Source organism: Mobula hypostoma, chromosome 1 (assembly GCF_963921235.1).
Source record: "Mobula hypostoma chromosome 1, sMobHyp1.1, whole genome shotgun sequence".
NCBI classification, from domain to species: Eukaryota; Metazoa; Chordata; class Chondrichthyes; order Myliobatiformes; family Myliobatidae; genus Mobula; species Mobula hypostoma.
In genome coordinates, this window is record NC_086097.1 from 20,154,835 (window position 1) to 20,173,987 (window position 19,153).

Below are 19,153 nucleotides of genomic sequence, written 5' to 3' on the forward strand. Positions count from 1 at the left end.
ATCAGTGCTGCCAACTCAGCAGCTACTCACATGTGACTTGATATGGTTTTAGATTATGCTTCAGGCTGTTCCATTCGGATGAAAAAGGCCATTTCTTATGCCCATTATGTAACACAGGTTTAGCAAACCTACTTCTGCCTCTGTTTTTGATATCTTGCATCAATGCACCTTTAATTTTCTCAATCCATTGAAGTTCAAGATCTGTTTTGTGGTCGTTACCTAAACTACTGACAAATCCTCTTTCTGCCATTCCACCCAGGGGTATATTGTTCACACAAATAAACATGCCACTTCACACCTGGGATCCAACATAGGAGCTTTATGCCAGCAAGCTCTTTTTCCATACAACAGAGTGTATATATATTCCACACTTCTTGATGGGGTACTGATTTACTTGCAGTAACACACAAAAAGCTGGAGGAACTCAGCAGGTCAAGCAGCATCTATGGAGGGAAATGAACAAGTTGACATGTTGAGACTCTTCGTCAGGACTGGAAAGATAAAAAGAAACTTAGACGTTATAAAAGGGTGGGGGAAAGAGTGGGGCAGAAGCTGGCAGGTGATAGATGGAGTAAAACACACGAAATGTCGGGGGATGACATTTTGGGACCAGACTCTTCATGAGCAATTTGAAAGAAAATATTTCTCTCTGTTTTGTATAGAAATAACATATTGTACATTTCAAACAATTCTGCAAACATTTAGCAACAATTTTGTGAATTACTATAACCATTAAGATTTTGCAAAATATTCTGATTTTTAAAAAATATTCTTGACTATTAGTTACTTGGGCTTTGGATTGAAAGTAGCAAGACTGGCTGTACTGGGAGCACTGGAAACAAGGGGTAAGTGCATTCAAAAATAGATTATTAAAGATTTTTTAGATTGTATAATTTAACAGAAGATGTCAGGTGCTAGAATTTTGCCCATTTCAGTTTTTCCCCTGGGCCAATCAATTGGAAATACAGGTAAACTTGTCCTTGAACAAGTTTCTGAAGAGGAAGAAGAGATGTTAATTAATGAAGTAATTTTACGTGCAGGTCCCAGTGCTCTACAATCTATCCCAATTACACTACGGGGAAGAATCTTGCTTTGGGGACAATACAGTAACTTCCGGATAGACTGTTGTTTAAATATGTCATACCAGAGATGTGGAGAAATTTCTAAAGGGCAGGGGGTGGTGAATTTGTGGAATATGTTACCACAGGCAGCTGTGGAGGCCGTGTCATTGGGTGTATTTAAGGCAGAGCTTGATAGGTTCTTGATTGGACATGGCATCGGAGGTTACGGGGAGAAGGCCTGGGAATGGGACTGAGGAGGGGAAAAAAGGATCAGCCATAATTGAGTGGTGGAGCAGACTCGATGGACCAAATGGCCTAATTCTGCTCCTATGGCTTGTGGTCTTATAATGAAGGCAAATTCATTCAGGCATTGTCATGCTTTCTAACGATCACTGTTAGAAAGTGTTTCCCCACCCCTACTGCCCAAAAGGAGGGAAGCTGAAATGCAAAACGTTACAGGTATTCGAAATCTACTATAAAAGGAGAATCTGGGATATTTGGGTTAGGCAGCATCAGTGAAGGGAGATACAGATATTTTTCTATTCCCAGAAATTTTTCTTCTAATGAGAGAAGCTTGGGGCTAACTATAGAACCCACCATCTCCATGGCTGAGATTCTCTGTGTGGACAGGGAAGTAAACTCGGCATTTCCCTGGTTTGTCTGGCCAGTGCTGAGCCATGATGACTTGAGTTACAGTATTGGTGCTGAAATAATTCAGAAATTGAGGTTCTTGGTCGTGTGCATGGATGTTAAGAGTCATAGAACACAACAGCACAAAAACAGGCCCTTCAGCCCATCAAGTCTGTCCTGAATGGCCTACTTCTGCTCCTATATCTTATAGTCTTATGGTCTCATAGATCTGCACCTGGATCCTTCTATACCTCTCCATAGCTCTCCATATCCCTCCCGTCCATATACCTATCCAAATTTTTCTTAAATGTTGAAATAGATGAGCTAGCAGCTCTTTCCACACTCTCACTACCCTCTGAGTGAAGAAGTTCCTCTTGGTCCCTTAACATTTCACCTTTTACCCTTAATCCATGACCAACCAGCCTCAGTTGGAAAAAGCCTGCTTTCATTTACCCTATCTATACCTCTCATAATTTTGTATACCCTCATCAAACTTACACTCAATTTTCTATGCTCTAGGGAATAAAGTCCTTAACTTATTCCACCTTGCCCTGTAACTTGGGTCCTCAATAGTGCCAACATCCTTATAAATTTTCTCTGCACTCTTTCTGTCTTATTTACATCTTTCCTGTAGTAAGTGACCAAATACTCCAAATTAGGGCTCACTAACATCTTTTACAATTTCATCATAACATCCCAACTCCTGTAATCAGTGCATTGATTTATGAAGGCCAATGTGCAGAAAGCTTTCTTTATGACCTTACCTACCCGTGAGAACACTTTCAAGGAATTTTAGATCTCTATTCCCAAATCCCTCTATTCTTCCCCACTCCTCAGTGCCCTACTGATCACCATGTAAGACATACAATACAGTGCAAAAGTCTTAGGTACATATGTTTAGCTAGGGTGCCTAAGACTTTTGTACAGTACTGTATTTGTCAATATGGAGTGAAGAGTGGGTTTATAAATCTGGTGGGAGTGGTGGCAAAGGTGGGGATGGTGTGGGTACAGACACACCTAACCCTGCGACACCAGACTGATCATTTGATTCCAAACAATTGGGTTATTGATCATTACAGAGTGTCTCTCTAGTGCTTCCTGCTCCCTCCCCTCTTCCTTCCTCTTTTCCAACCATGATTCCCATCTCTGTGCGACCTTGCCACTCTCGGTCCACAACGGAGACCCATATCAGAATCATAGGATCGTCAGATATAGGAGCAGAATCAGTGCATTTGGCCCATCGAGTCTGCTCCACTATGGTTGATACATTTTTTTCCCTCTCCGTGCCAATCTCCTGCCTTCTCCCTGTATCCCTTCATGCCCCAACCAATCAAGAATCTGTTAACCTCTGCCTTAAATATATTAAGACTTGGCCTCTACAGCTGCCTGTGGCAAAAAAAAAACTCCACAGATTCACCACTCTGTGGCTAAAAACAAAAATGCCTGCTCATCTCTATTCTAAAAGTTCGTCCCTCTATTCTGAGGCTGTGGCCTCTGGTTCTAGACTCACCCACTGTGGGAAGATTCCTCTCCACATCCACTCTATCAAGGCCTTTCAACGTTCGATAAGTTGCAGTTAGGTTACCCCTCATTCTCCTGAATTCTAGTGAAAACGGGCCCAGAGCCATTAAACGCTCTTCGTATGACAAGCTATTTAATTCTAAAATTATTTTAGTGAACCTCCTTTGAACCCTCTCCAGTTCAACACATCCTTTCTAAGATAAGGGGCCCAAAACTGCTCACAATACTGCAAGTGAGGCCTCACCAGTGCTTCATAAAGTCTCAGCATTACATTCTTCCTTTTTATCAGGTCTATCATCACTCACATGTGTCATTTTTTTTTTGTGCAGCAGTACATAAAATAATTATGCATGTACATATAGCTAGGGTCCCTTAGACTTTTGCACATCCCAAAGTGCTACAACTCACACTTGCCTGCATTAAATTCCATCTGCCACTGGAAGTCTTTTTTTTCCCCAGCAGGTCCAGATCAAACTTTGACGGTCTTCCTCGCTGCTCTATTGTATTTTTTTTGTTCTACTGTGCATGTGTGCAAGAAAATGAATCTTAATGTATGATGACATGTACATATTTTGATAATAAATTTATTTTGAATTTTGAACCAACTCTGTTCACAATTGTTCCATCCCATCATGAACATAATGGTAGGTATTCAGTGATAAAACAATTCTCTTTAATGAATGATTTTATGTCTGGAATATCTTCACTATGTATCTTTGTTTTTTTTTAACTTGTATATTTCTAAAATCCATTCTTCCATTCAGCAGATGAGAGCAGAAGGTACAGAAGTTCATGTCTACCACCGTTCGTGAAGGCAGAGTGGAAATTTAGTGGTGTCAACTATAAGTTTGGTGGAATGAAGGAAGGTACGGACCACTTAAGCAGTCAGCCTTTGGTCTACACGCACTCCATATCATCTTCAGATGAGCGTCCATGAAGTATTGACCCTATCTCAAAGGTTGTGTTGCCAAATAAACGTGCTGTGGTGAATTTGGGACTTTCGCAGAAAGGGGCGCTGTTTATGGAATACATCAGTAAACTCTTTGTGTTTACCTATGTCTCCAATGCTACTTTTGCAAGGCATTGGTTGGTTAATGCATCACATTAGATCAAACTCTCTTGTCTGCCTTGATTCAAAAAATATAACCTACATTTTAAAGAGCTCTTTTTATAACCTAATATCAGTGGGGCAAACTGCAGAGTAGAATTAGTTTAGTAACATGCAAAAAACTACTAAGGTTCCTGCTATCATCATCTTAGCTGTTTCGGAACTGAATCGTTCAACAATGCTCCACTTCAAGAATACATTGGGCCGACCTCTATGGTAGATATTCAAAAATAAAGATATTGTGGAACTCCGTTACATAAATGAAGTTAGTGCAACATTTCTTCAGTTCTGTCATCAGTGGAGAAAAAGCAGACTTGAACAAGTCCCAAAGCACTTTATATTGCTGTTTTTTTTCAAAAGAGCAGCCAATATGTGCACAGGAACCCCCCCCCCCCCCAATTAGTGATCATGGGACTTTTTTTTGACCAATAATTATCCTTCCAGTCAAAGTATCCCAGCTCTTTGAAATAATGCAGTGGAATATTTTACATACATCATATATCAGGTGTTTATCTCATCTACAGTTGTGATTATGCTGCACTCTGTAACTACTACCTTGGTGTTTTAGGCATAGATTTTTACTGACAATACGGTAATGTAGAGTTAGTGTAATGTTTAATGGTGCTAGTGACCCGGGTTCAATTCCCACGTATATCTGTAAGGAGTTTGAATGTTCCCCACATCACAATATGGATTTCCTCCATGTACTCTAGTTTCCTCCCTCATTCCAAAGTTGAACAGATTAGTAGGTTAATTGATCACACAGGTGTAATTGGGTGGCAAGGCCTCATTGGGCCTGTTACTGTGCTGAATCTCTAAGTAAAAGGCAAATAGAATTGTTATGTCCAAATCTATGGAAACACTATTCTGTGCTCCAGGCCAGAAAAGGAAATTTCCAGCCAAGGATCCAATTTCTGTATACTGTCCTGTCAATATGCTGTGTGTGGTTGTTCCTTTGTTCTATACTTGTTCCACAGCAACCTCCAAAGAGAGAAGGAAAGCAGTTCTGTAGTTCTGTGGTAAAATGTAACCACCCTCTCAATCAGATTAGTTTTATCTGTCATGTGTATACACACTGAAATACAGAGTGAAATGCATTATTTGTGTCAACGACCACCACAGGGCGAGGATATGCTGGACGCAAGTGTTGCCATGTTTCAGGCACCAATACAGCATGCCCGCAAACTTACTAACCCATACGTTTTTGGAATGTGGAAGGAAACCTACGTGGTCACAGGGAGAACATACAGACTCCTTATAAACAGTGGTGAAAATTGAAGCTCATCACTGGTACTGTAAAGTGTTACTCTGGATGCCACTCTACCGTGCACCCAGACAGCATGTGTAAATAGAATTATGTTTGTCCTCTCAGTTCCCTCTAGCTTCCAGTCCTGCTACACCGAAGTCATTAAGGTAATACAGCAGAAACTCGATCAGCAAGATGAGATCAAGAAGAGGAGTTTCTATGCCTTCTCTTATTACTACGATCGAGCAGTGGATGCAGGAATAATTGGTAAGTAAAGAAATGTTACGTTTCCTTGGTCTGTCTGTATACTTTAGAAACCAGTTTTGAAAAGCTTTCTTGGAAGTGTAAGAGACCGCAGGTGCTGGAAACTGGAGCAACATACAAAGTGTGAGGGGAACCCGGCCGGTCAGGCAGCAGCTATGGAGCGAAATGGTCAGTCGGCCATCTTGACTGGAAAGAAGGGTGGGTGGGGGAGGGGGAGGGAGAGCCAGTATAAAAAGAAAGGGTGAAGGGCTGGAGCAAGAGCTGGCAAGTGATAGGTGGATCCAGGTGAGGGAAGTGATAGGCAGACAATGGTGGGATAAAGTCAGAATCTGGGAGGTGATAGGTGGAAGTGACAAAGGGCTGAAGATGATGGAACCTGATGCGAGAGGACAGTGTGGCATGGAATAAAGGAAGGAAGGTGGGGAAAGGGAACTGTTGGGAGGAGAGTGAGAGTCATGGGCAGGTGGGGGGTGGAACAATGGAAAGATGTAAGGTTATGGGTACCAGTTGGATCATGGAGAGAAATAGAGGTAATTGGATAGAGGGGGTGCGGTTACCAGATGTTTGAGATTTGATGTTCCTGCTGCCATGTTGGAGACTGCCCAAGTGGAATAGGAGGTGTTATTCTTCTAATTTTCTTTCGGCCATGACCAAAAATATTTTTGTTTTGTATAGATCATGAAAAGGGTGGTGTTATACTTGTGAAGGATTTTGAATTAAAAGCAGAAGAAGGTAACTGTTTTAATTATTTGAACTGGGAATACAGTGGATTCCAGTTAATTGGGCCATTGGTTAATAAGGACAGCTGCTCATTTGGAAAATTCTTAAAGAACAAAAACAAATAGAGAAAAATGCCAGGATTCCCTTCATTTGTTTGGGACCCTGTACTGCTTAACTGGGGCAGGAGACTTGCTGAACAGGTTTTAACTAACGACAGTCATGTGCACTTGTGTGGCATTTGGCACTACACTGTGCTTCAAGTGAACTGTTTTTAAATAGCGTTGGTGGCATATGTTTGTGTTCAAAAAGCACTGATCAATATCACTAATAGTGAGAAATCAGCAGTAAGACAATTCAGAGCATCACACATAAAATGCTGGAGGAACTCAGCCGGTCAGGCAGCTTCTATGGAAATGAATAAACAGTCGCTATTTCAGGCCGAGACTCTTCTTCAGGACTCAGAACTGTTTTGCTCACTGTGGTTTCAAGCGTTGAGGCTTGGAGATGCAAGAAACGGTCAGGAGTGAAAATGAAACAATTTTCCTTCTTCAACAAGTTAGGAACTATGAAGAATTTGAAGTTATCGACAATCATCTTGAATATTACCGCACAGGATACAGCTCTCACCTGTGGCTCCAGGTAGCTGTTTGCATGCAGCAGTAGCCACACCCTAGTACACCACTTCGATAGGCAGGCTAAACCAGGTGAGGGTGGCCGGTGGGCCTCAGACCCCAGTGAGATAGGGACATGCCTATCCTAGCAGGCAAAGTCAGCTCTGGAACTCACAGTGGATGAGATCTACAGGTGAGATGCAGCGGCCAGGAAGGCGGTCTGCAATGCTAGGTGGAGAGTGAAGGGCACAGAGGAGTTGTGGTCATCCACTGCAACCAAGGAACACTCCAGTTGTGACATCTACTCGCACCATTGGACCAATACTTCCAAGGTCGAGAGAGTGGAACTTCCCCAGTGCAATGGCTTTTCTGCTTTAAAAACCCTCTCGTACAGGTTTCTTGTCATTGTCAGATATAACAAAACAACCACCAGTAGCATTGGTAGTGTTCTGTATTTAATCTAAATACATAATTTGTTTGACTTTTTTAATACCTTTTTTAACTATTTCCATTAAACTTCAGCTAAATGGGGCAGCTGCTTAACTACACCAAAATGTACTGTCCCAATAAGAGCACAATACCATATAAGGTAGGAAGGTAACAAGGAATTACTGGGAAGTATAGTGTAACATAAGAAGGTTTGAGTGCACATCTACAGACCCACAAAGATAGATATCATTATGGGGTAATTTTAAAACAAAGTAAGCAGAACATTTATTGTCTCAGATTTCATAGAGTCAACTGAGAATTAGAAAAAAACATAGAGAAACTTACAGCACAATACAGGTCCTTCGGCCCACGAAGTTGTGCCGAACATGTCCCTACCTTAGAAATTACTAGGGTTACCCATAGCCCTCTATTTTTCTAAGCTCCATGTACCTATCCAAATGTCTCTTAAAAGACCCTATTGTATCCGCCTCTACTACCGTTGTTGGCAGCCCATTCCACGCACTCACCACTCTCTGAGTAAAAAGACTTACCCCTGACATCTCCTCTGTACCTACTCCCCAGCACCTTAAACCTGTGTCCCCTTGTGGCAGCCATTTCAGCCCTAGGAAAAAGCCTCTGACTATCCACACGATCAATGCCTCTCATCATCTTATACACCTCATCTTCCATCACTCCAAGGAGAGAAGGCTGAGTTCACTCAATTCTGGTGGCCTTTCAGGAAAGAGAGAAGATTACAACATCTGAGAAAGTTTGAATGGGTACATGGAGGGGAGAGGCATAGAGGGCTATGGTCCAGATGTGGGAAGATGGGACTAGGCAGAATAACAGTTTGCCAGATCTAGGTTGGCCTGAGGGACAGTTTCTGCATGTGATGTTCTATGACTCTGAGACACAGCAGCAATTCCAACTGAACGTAAAGCTGCAAAGGAGTGAATTATTTGTTTAAAGTTGACCCCAGTTTTTTCAACATTATAAAAATATTTTGCTTCACATAACATTGTAGCCTTGAACTATGAGGTTCTGTTTTGAACCTGAAACTATTTTGAGAATGACTCTACAAAAAAAGCAGCAAAGTTTAAATTCGCAAGCTGTAAAACGTGGAGCATTGTATTTGATGCTTTGGAAATGAAAGCTAAGCTTAGGTTTTCACTCATACAGTCTATGTACTATACGCCACGATAAATTGAAACATTTAAGAAACGGGCTTTTGGGAGCTATATAGGTTACAGCAGGTAGAAGAATCAGTAAACAACTTTTTCTCTCTTAGTAAAAAGTTCAAAGTAAATTTATTAATGTACATGTATGTCACCATATACTACCTGGAGATTCATTTTCTTGCAGGCACAGTAAGTACAAAGAAACACAATAGAATTAACAAAAAACTACACACACACATGGACAAACAACCAATGTGCAAAAGATGGCAAATGGTGCCAGTACAAAAGGAAAAACAAAATAACAATAGATAAGTAATAAATAATATTGAGAACATGAGTTGAAGGGTTCTTGAAGGTGAGTCCATAGATTGTGGAATCAGCTCCGTGTTGGGGTGAGTGATGTTTTCCACACTGGTTCAAGAGCTTGATGTTGAAGGGTAATAACTGTTCCTGAACCTGGTAGTATTGGATCCTCTAGCTCCCCCCTGATGACAGGTGCAAAAAGCAACCAGGGCTTGGATGCTGGATGCTGCTTTCTTGTGACAATGTTGTATATTTTTTGAGCTCATAGGACTAGATGTTTAATCCCTTTGATGGGTAGATCCTAACTCGGGTCATAGCATAGAGATCTTGAGGTGGGTGGCAGATGCTTCCTAGGGGTCACCAGGTGGGCACCCGCTTCTTAGATGTTTCGTCATTTTAAGCCCACTACATCTCCAGAGGGCCCAACAGTGTCCCAGGTGCATCCTCCCCTCCACATCTGGTCACCCATGGGTCATTTTGAGACCCAGCTGCCATCACTCCTCTTCATCCATAACCTTTGGCTGGTTCTAGAGCCTGAAGCTTGAGGAGTAGTAACTATTCCTGAACCTAGTAGTATTGGGTCCTTTACCTCCTTCCTGAAGACAGGTGCAGAAGAGACCAGGGCCTGGATGGTAGATGCTACTTTCCTGTGACAATGCTGTACTTATTATAAAACTGTAATAAGGGTTCAACTCAAGTTTATTGTCATTTAACTAGATATATGTATACTGTCAAATGAGACGTTTCTTTGGACCAGAGTGTAAAGCACGGTAACACACAATAACTTGGGAAATTAGGAATTAAATCTACAAATGAATGAATTGTGTATAGATAAAGTGCATAAATTCAATATTGTAAGGTACAGTTCAAATTATCTGGCGACTCTTCAAATGCGATGCAGCAGGGAGTTCAGAAGCCCAGTGGCCTGAGGGGAGAAACTGTTTCCCATCCTGACTGTCATTGTGCATGGGAGTCTCCTGCCTGATAGTAGAAAGTCAAAGGGGATGATGGATGGGTGGTATCCTTGATAATACCAAGGGTCCTGCATATGTAGTGCTCCTGATAAATGTCCCTGATGGATGGTAGGGAGACCCCTATGACTCTGAATCTCTATGATCTTCATATTGGAAGAAGGTACGATAGTAATGTTTAAGAGATACGTCGACAAGCACATGCATAGAGATTTTTGAAATTTTCGTTATTTTTTTTTCTCCAACGGCTTTCTGAGAGGCGGGACTGCGCAGGCGTGTGACGTCGGGCAGTGCAGCGCGGCAGATTTAAAAGGAACAGAGCCTCATAGAGCGGGCAGCGTAGTTTGCGGGCTGCGGAGTGAGCCGGGAGCAGAGTGAAGACTTAAGGGCTTTGGCTCAACGGGCTTAGGCGGAAGCGGGCGAGGCGAGGAAGGTTTGACATTCATTTTCTGTTGCTATTTGAGGAGAGGGGCATTATGACTGTGAGGGCAGTTTGCTGTTCTCGGTGTCGGATGTGGGAGGCCCAGGAGTCTCCAAGCCTCCCGGACGTCTACATCTGCGCCAAGTGCATCGAGATGCAGCTCCTAAGGGACCGCGTTACGGAACTGGAGCTGCAGCTCGATGACCTTCGTCTGGTCAGGGAGAGCGAGGAGGTGATAGAGAGGAGTGGAAGGCAGGTGGTCACGCCGGGGCCACGGGAGGCAGACAAGTGGGTCACGGTTAGGAGGAGGAAGGGGAAAAGGCAGGTGATGGGGAGTACCCTGGTGGCTGTGCCCCTTAACAACAGGTACTCCTGTTTGAGTACTGTTGGAGGGGACAGCTTACCCGGGGGAAGCAACAGTGGCCCTGCCTCCGGCACAGAGTCTGGCCCTGTAGCTCAGAAGGGTAGGGCAAGGAAGAGGAGGGCAGTTGTGATAGGGGACTCGATAGTAAGGGGGTCAGATAGGCGATTCTGTGGACGCAGTCCAGAGACTCGGATGGTAGTTTGCCTCCCTGGTGCCAGGGTCCGGGATATTTCTGATCGTGTCCAAGATATCCTGAAGTGGGAGGGTGAAGAGCCAGAGGTCCTGGTACATATAGGTACCAATGACATAGGTAGGAAAAGGGATGAGGTCCTGAAAGAAGAATATAGGGAGCTAGGAAGGGAGTTGAGAAAAAGGACCGCAAAGGTAGTAATCTCGGGATTACTGCCTGTGCCACGCGACAGTGAGAGTAGGAATGCGATGAGGTGGAGGATAAATGCGTGGCTGAGGGATTGGAGCAGGGGGCAGGGATTCAAGTTTTTGGATCATTGGGACCTCTATTGGTGCAGGCGTGACCTGTACAAAAAGGACGGGTTACACTTAAATCCTAGGGGGACCAATATCCTGGCAGGGAGATTAGCGGGGGCTACTGAGGTGACTTTAAACTAGAATGGTTGGGGGGTGGGAATCAAATTAAAGAGGCTAGGTGTGAGGAGGTTAGTTCACAACAGAGGGATGGGAACCAGTGCAGAGAGACAGAGGGGTGTAAAGTGAGCGTAGAAGCAAAAAGTACGAAGGGGAAAAGTAAAAGTGGCAGGCCGACAAATCCAGGGCAAGCATTAAAAAGGGCTAAGAGAGTTGTAAAAGAGCGCCTGAAGGCTTTATGTGTCAATGCAAGGAGCATTCGTAATAAGGTGGATGAATTGAAAGTGCAGATTGTTATTAATGATTATGATATAGTTGGGATCACAGAGACATGGCTCCAGGGTGACCAGGGATGGGAGCTCAACGTTCAGGAATATTCAATATTCAGGAGGGATAGACATGAAGGAAGGGGAGGTGGGGTGGCGTTGCTGGTTAAAAAAGAGATTAACGCAATAGAAAGGAAGGACATAAGCCGGGAAGATGTGGAATCGATATGGGTAGAGCTGCGTAACACTAAGGGGCAGAAGACGCTGGTGGGAGTTGTGTACAGGCCACCTAACAGTAGTAGTGAGGTCGGAGATGGTATTAAACAGGAAATTAGAAATGTGTGCAATAAAGGAACAGCAGTTATAATGGGTGACTTCAATCTACATGTAGATTGGGTGAACCAAATTGGTAAAGGTGCTGAGGAAGAGGATTTCTTGGAATGTATGCGGGATGGTTTTTTGAACCAACATGTCGAGGAACCGACTAGAGAGCAGGCTATTCTGGACTGGGTTTTGAGCAATGAGGAAGGGTTAATTAGCGATCTTGTCATGAGAGGCCCCTTGGGTAAGAGTGACCATAATATGGTGGAATTCTTCATTAACATGGAGAGTGACATAGTTAATTCAGAAACAAAGGTTCTGAACTTAAAGAGGGGTAACTTTGAAGGTATGAGTCGTGAATTAGCTAAGATAGACTGGCAAATGACACTTAAAGAATTGACGGTGGATATGCAATGGCAGGCATTTAAAGGTTGCATGGATGAACTACAACAATTGTTCATCCCAGTTTGGCAAAAGAATAAATCAAGGAAGGTAGTGCACCCGTGGCTGACAAGAGAAATTAGGGATAGTATCAATTCCAAAGAAGTAGCATACAAATTAGCCAGAGAAAGTGGCTCACCTGAGGACTGGGAGAAATTCAGAGTTCAGCAGAGGAGGACAAAGGGCTTAATTAGGAAGGGAAAAAAAGATTATGAGAGAAAACTGGCAGAGAACATAAAAACGGACTGTAAAAGCTTTTATAGATATGTAAAAAGGAAAAGACTGATAAAGACAAATGTAGGTCCCCTGCAGACAGAAACAGGTGAATTGATTATGGGGAGCAAGAACATGGCAGACCAATTGAATAATTATTTTGGTTCTGTCTTCACTAAGGAGGACATAAATAATCTTCCAGAAATAGTAAGGGACAGAGGGTCCAGTGAGATGGAGGAACTGAGTGAAATACATGTTAGTAGGGAAGTGGTGTTAGGTAAATTGAAGGGATTGAAGGCAGATAAATCCCCAGGGCCAGATGGTCTGCATCCCAGAGTGCTTAAGGAAGTAGCCCAAGAAATAGTGGATGCATTAGTGATAATTTTTCAAAACTCGTTAGATTCTGGACTAGTTCCTGAGGATTGGAGGGTGGCTAATGTAACCCCACTTTTTAAAAAAGGAGGGAGAGAGAAACCGGGGAATTATAGGCCCGTTAGCCTAACGTCGGTGGTGGGGAAACTGCTGGAGTCAGTTATCAAGGATGTGATAACAGCACATTTGGAAAGCGGTGAAATGATCGGACAAAGTCAGCATGGATTTGTGAAAGGAAAATCATGTCTGACGAATCTCATAGAATTTTTTGAGGATGTAACTAGTAGAGTGGATAGGGGAGAACCAGTGGATGTGGTATATTTGGATTTTCAAAAGGCTTTTGACAAGGTCCCACACAGGAGATTAGTGTGCAAACTTAAAGCACACGGTATTGGGGGTAAGGTATTGGTGTGGGTGGAGAATTGGTTAGCAGACAGGAAGCAAAGAGTGGGAATAAACGGGACCTTTTCAGAATGGCAGGCGGTGACTAGTGGGGTACCGCAAGGCTCAGTGCTGGGACCCCAGTTGTTTACAATATATATTAATGACTTGGATGAGGGAATTAAATGCAGCATCTCCAAGTTTGCGGATGACACAAAGCTGGGTGGCAGTGTTAGCAGTGAGGAGGATGCTAAGAGGATGCAGGGTGACTTGGATAGGTTGGGTGAGTGGGCAAACTCATGGCAGATGCAATTTAATGTGGATAAATGTGAAGTTATCCACTTTGGTGGCAAAAATAGGAAAACAGATTATTATCTGAATGGTGGCCGATTAGGAAAAGGGGAGGTGCAACGAGACCTGGGTGTCATTATACACCAGTCATTGAAAGTGGGCATGCAGGTACAGCAGGCGGTGAAAAAGGCGAACGGTATGCTGGCATTTATAGCGAGAGGATTCGAGTACAGGAGCAGGGAGGTACTACTGCAGTTGTACAAGGCCTTGGTGAGACCACACCTGGAGTATTGTGTGCAGTTTTGGTCCCCTAATCTGAGGAAAGACATCTTTGCCATAGAGGGAGTACAAAGAAGGTTCACCAGATTGATTCCTGGGATGGCAGGTCTTTCATATGAAGAAAGACTGGATGAACTGGGCTTGTACTCGTTGGAATTTAGAAGATTGAGGGGGGATCTGATTGAAACGTATAAGATCCTAAAGGGATTGGACAGGCTAGATGCGGGAAGATTGTTCCCGATGTTGGGGAGGTCCAGAACGAGGGGTCACAGTTTGAGGATAGAGGGGAAGCCTTTTAGGACCGAGATTAGGAAAAACTTCTTCACACAGAGAGTGGTGAATCTGTGGAATTCTCTGCCACAGCAAACTGTTGAGGCCAGTTCATTAGCTATGTTTAAAAGGAAGTTAGATATGGCCCTTGTGGCTACAGGGGTCAGGGGGTATGGAGGGAAGGCTGGGTTCTGAGTTGGATGATCAGCCATGATCATAATAAATGGCGGTGCAGGCTCGAAGGGCCGAATGGCCTACTCCTGCACCTATTTTCTATGTTTCTATGTTTCTATGAAATGGAGTGATGTAAGCCATGTGCAGGCAAATAGGCTTAGTTTGGATTAGTACCATGTTCGGCACAGACTCCCTGGGTCAAAGGACGTGTTCCTGTGCTGTTCTGTTCTATAGGGAACATTTGTGGAATTATTACCACAGATGATAAATAGTTATTAATATGGAATTTGCTTCTGTATGGAGTTGCTTTCAGATGAATAATTGATGTATAATTTCATGACAATATAAAGGTAGTTGGGGAAATAAATTGCAAGAATAATATGAAGAGATAGATAGGTTAAGTAAGTGGGCAAAAAGTTGGCAAGTGGGAAATAGTGTAGGGAATGTAGGGGCATCATTTTGGTAGGAAGAATCAAAATCCAGAATACTGCTTAAATGGAGACAAAGGTTTTAAAGAAACACTGTGAAGGGATCTTATTGTCTTCGTGTATAAAACGAAGTCAGTACAGAGATTAATTAGAAAAGCAAACAGCTGCTGTTCTGTACCGCAGAAGGGGCTTTAGAAAGTAATATAAAAGTTGGGAAGTTGCTGCTGGCATAGCAGGGTTGGTGTAACCATGGTAAGCATAGCAGTTGGTATGATGCTGTTATAGCTCAGAGCGTTCCGGAGGTCAGTTCCGATGCCACCTGAAAGAAGTTTGTACATCCTTCCCGTGACAGCATGGGTTTCCTCCAAGTGCTCCAGTTTCTTCCTGATTAATGTAAACTGTCCTGTGATGAGGCAGGGGTTAAATAGGTGGGTTGCTAGGCACTATGGCTCGTCAGGCCAGAAAGGTCTCTTTCATGCTGTTTCTCTAAAATAGGACTTATTTCATAATTTACTGGCATAATTTACATATTACTATTTAACTATTTATGGTTCTATTACTATTTATGGTGCAACTGTAACAAAAACCAATTTACCCCCGGGATCAATAAAGTATGACAATGACTATGACTAGAGAAGCCCTGATCTTATTGAATGGTTAGTAGACTCAAGAGATCCAATAGTATTCACCTTTTGTATGGAAACTTAAACTAGTTTGACGATTGCTCTGGAAAATGCCACAGTAGCATAGCAGTTAGCATGACACAATTAAAGCTCAGGGTGTTCCACAATTCAGAGTTCAATTCCAGCACTGTCTGTAGGGAGTTTGTATGTTATCCCATGAACACATGGATTTCTTCCCACGCTCCAAAGACATACTGGTTAGTGGGTTGGTTGGTCATTGTAAATTGTCCTGTGATTGGGCTGGGTTTGTATCGGTGGGTTTCTGGGGGGCACAGTTTGTTGGCTGGAAGGGGCTGCTCTACGCTGTGCCGAAATAAAAATATCAGAAGCAGTAACATTTAAATTTGCCAGGAAGTGTAAAACATAGAACATAGTCATTTATGTTTTGGGAATAAAAGCTAAATATAACTTTTTACCTTTGCGCCTTGGGTACAGTACACTTCTAAGTTTCAAATGTGTGTTTGAGAGGTACATGGGTATGTTAGAGGACAGGAAGATGACTACGGGTGATGTGTTACACAACTGATGGTTTGTCACCTCTGAAGATTTACCTGTAATCCTTATGATCTCTTTATATTGCAGTATGTGAAGACATAAATGAGGTGACAACAGGCAGTCCCTTCCTCTGCATGGATCTAACATATATCACTGCCTTACTCAAGGAAGGGTTTGGATTTTATGATGACACAAAACTCCATGTAAGCACAGCATGTGTTGTGATTTTACTGTGTTGTAGCCAAAGTGCAAGAATGTTACAGTGTGAGGATTCTTCTATTGTTGAGCATACCTACCCTATATGCAAAGGATATCTATGTAAATTTTATATATAAACGCCAGCTCAGACAGGAGTACATAATTAGGACACATTTAGGACAGGACTTATCAATTTTAATTGCAAGTCTTCAATTAAGTTCACACTTTTTCAAAATGCATAAGACCACAAGATATAGGACCAGAATTATGCTATCGAGTCTGCTCCACTATTTCATCATGACTGATCGATTTCTCCCTCATTCCCAATTGCCTTTGCCTTAAATATACCCAATGACTTGGCCTGCACAGACACCTGTGGCATATTGCAGGGGATTTGCTTGCCTTGCTCTGCTGATTGACAACTTTGTCTTTTAAATGTTTACTTTTGAATATAGTAAAATGCAAGGTGAAAAATATCCAAAAATTCAGCTAAGGTTGCAAAGCATTTGAAAATAGGTTTACCTTGAATACCTCTGAACCCCAAAAAAAAAACCCACATGTATTCTTTAGCTAAACAGAAGTCCTGTTGTGAGTTTTAACGTAGAATTTAATTTGCCATGTACTTGAGTAACAAACACAAAATGCTGGAGGAACGCAGCAGGTCAGGCATCATATATGGAAATGAATAAAGCCTATTATCTAACTGGCTTTATAAAGAAAGAATCAATGCTGGTATCTCTTTACTTTTGATTATGGCCAAACTGACCTTGTTCTTGACAAGTTTATTTTGTGATGAAATTCTCCTCCTTTGTTATTTTCAGCTGGCCAAGAAAGTCAATGATATTGAAACCAGCTGGGCACTGGGAGCAGCATTTCATTTCATCCAGTCATTGAGGACAGCACCCTGAATTCAAAAATAGATCACGAAGCCAATGATGCACATCGACTTTGTTTGAAAATGATTCGTATTTGCCAAACAAGCAAAGTAATTTTGATTCCTTTCACTGAAACCGACCCAAAGATGTTTCCCGATGGTCCTCGTGGCTGTCATTTCTCCCACTGGTACGAGGAAGAGGTTATTTTTCAGCATTTTTACAAAATGATTGGGAGGGAAAAAATCAAACCATGGAAGTTTATGAACTTAGAAACAATGGGTGACACACCTTCTTGGATCTAAAGTACTGAATTGTGTGATAATTATGCAGAAATTCACCCTCTTATTGTAATTCAGGAACAAGCTTGATATGTTCAAGGCTGCAGTAAAACTTTTAACACCCTTAGCAATATTCACTTGAAATGATGAAAGTACAGAAATGGCAAGTTATACAAGACTTAATCAAATCTTTAAAAATCTTAAATGGAAGCCCAGTCTTTAAGATGTTTTTATCATTTAGTGGAGATTTAATAGAATAATAGACAAAGGAGAAAGCCCTTAACTCCGAGTGGAGTCATCAGGACACTGTCATGACTCTACTCAGAGTTTTTTTTTTAAAGCAGGCTTTCTTATTTTTACGAGGCTGAGTTGCTGGCTCGATGCTCAACCCAGCGCAGATGGAAAGTGTGCAAGGGAGCCAGCTGGATTCGAACTCTGGAGCCTTCGCTCCGAAGTCCGGCACTGATGCCACTGCGCCACCAGCCGGCCACTGTTGAGGCAATAAGGCTGTCAAATCTTCCTATTGAACAACTTCTGGCTCTTGCAACAGCTGAAAGCGGTGAAGAGGGAGAAGATTAATTTTACCTGTGAAGAATGAGAAGATACTTTTATGACAGTCTTAGATGCCTAATAACAAAGTTAGTTTAGGGTGAGGTTAGCCCCAGATGTTCTAAACACTCTTCCTCTGATATTATCACTTTAGTTGTAACTTCAAGTGACCCACCTTTCAGCCCCTGTATCAATTTAAATGCATCTTTCTGAATTTTAAATAGAGGATTGAAATAAAATATCTACTGGTACTGAGGATGCAAAATCCAGCTTTAATTAGATGAAGCCTATGAATTGACTTGTACGATAAACCACATCACTTCTGGGGTCTTAAGGTGCTGATTAATCAATAGTAGTGACACTGGAAAGACTAATCTTTTAAGGTTGCTTCAAATGAGATATTCTATCCACCTAATCTATATTTAAATAATTAGAGTGGATATATTTAAAGTCTTAAAATCAGTTTTACAGATCTAGTTTACACTACAGGGAGCTTAACTTCTTAATACTGACTTGTCCTCACTCAACAAGTTAACTCTGAAGTTTAAAACTAACCTGTTTGCAACTCAGTTTTCAACCAAATAAAGGTCTGGATTCTGGAAAGCAGGAGCGTATTTTTAGCTGAGAAACACAAGTGGCTGCTGTCTGCAAAATTTCTTGCAACTGCACGTGATCTCTATTCCAGAATCCATTCTAGCTCCTGCAAAACAATACTTATTTTTGAAATGCAAATTGCACTTAACTTTGGCTGTAATTAATACTTTATACAAAGAGTCACTTGTGATTATTGAAAAATTTTGAGGACATCATGTCATGTAAATTTAATGTTTGATATTTTGTACCAACTATTTTTTTTAAATTAAACAATATTGAATATATGCACCGCTTACTGTCATAGTAGCAGAATATACAGAACAACACTAAGTTGGCCCAGTAGGGTACAGCAGCAATGACCTGGGCTCAACTCCAACCACTGTCTAAAGAAGTTTGCACGTTCTTCCCCCATGAATGTATAGGTTTCCTCCCACATTCCAATGACGTACAGGTTAGTACTAGGGTTAATTGATCACAAGAATGTAACTGGGCTACAAGGGTTTGTAGTGCCAGAAAAACCTGTTGCCCATAAAATAAAGAACCTGCATTCCTCTCCATCAGCTTTTAGCAACCATTCAAGCTCTTCAAAACCTAAACAAATCTTAACATGCACAG

The 19,153-nt window shown here is 42.1% G+C and overlaps 1 protein-coding gene across 4 annotated transcripts in view; it reads left to right on the top strand.

The window, feature by feature from the left end:
• entpd5a (ectonucleoside triphosphate diphosphohydrolase 5a) overlaps nucleotides 1-18,816 on the top strand; it is a 56,120-nt gene extending 37,304 nt beyond the window's left edge. For 2 of the 4 annotated variants that reach the window (XM_063044302.1, XM_063044310.1), the window contains 6 exons: nucleotides 784-845; nucleotides 3,977-4,078; nucleotides 5,693-5,833; nucleotides 6,506-6,562; nucleotides 16,132-16,247; nucleotides 17,064-18,816. In XM_063044302.1, the coding sequence (XP_062900372.1) occupies nucleotides 784-845; nucleotides 3,977-4,078; nucleotides 5,693-5,833; nucleotides 6,506-6,562; nucleotides 16,132-16,247; nucleotides 17,064-17,150 (565 nt within the window). In that variant the 3' untranslated portion in view covers nucleotides 17,151-18,816. The remainder of the gene's footprint in view (nucleotides 1-783; nucleotides 846-3,976; nucleotides 4,079-5,692; nucleotides 5,834-6,505; nucleotides 6,563-16,131; nucleotides 16,248-17,063) is intronic. The other 2 variants (XM_063044321.1, XM_063044330.1) reach the window with 2 other exon arrangements.
• The last annotated feature ends 337 nt before the right edge of the window (nucleotides 18,817-19,153 follow it).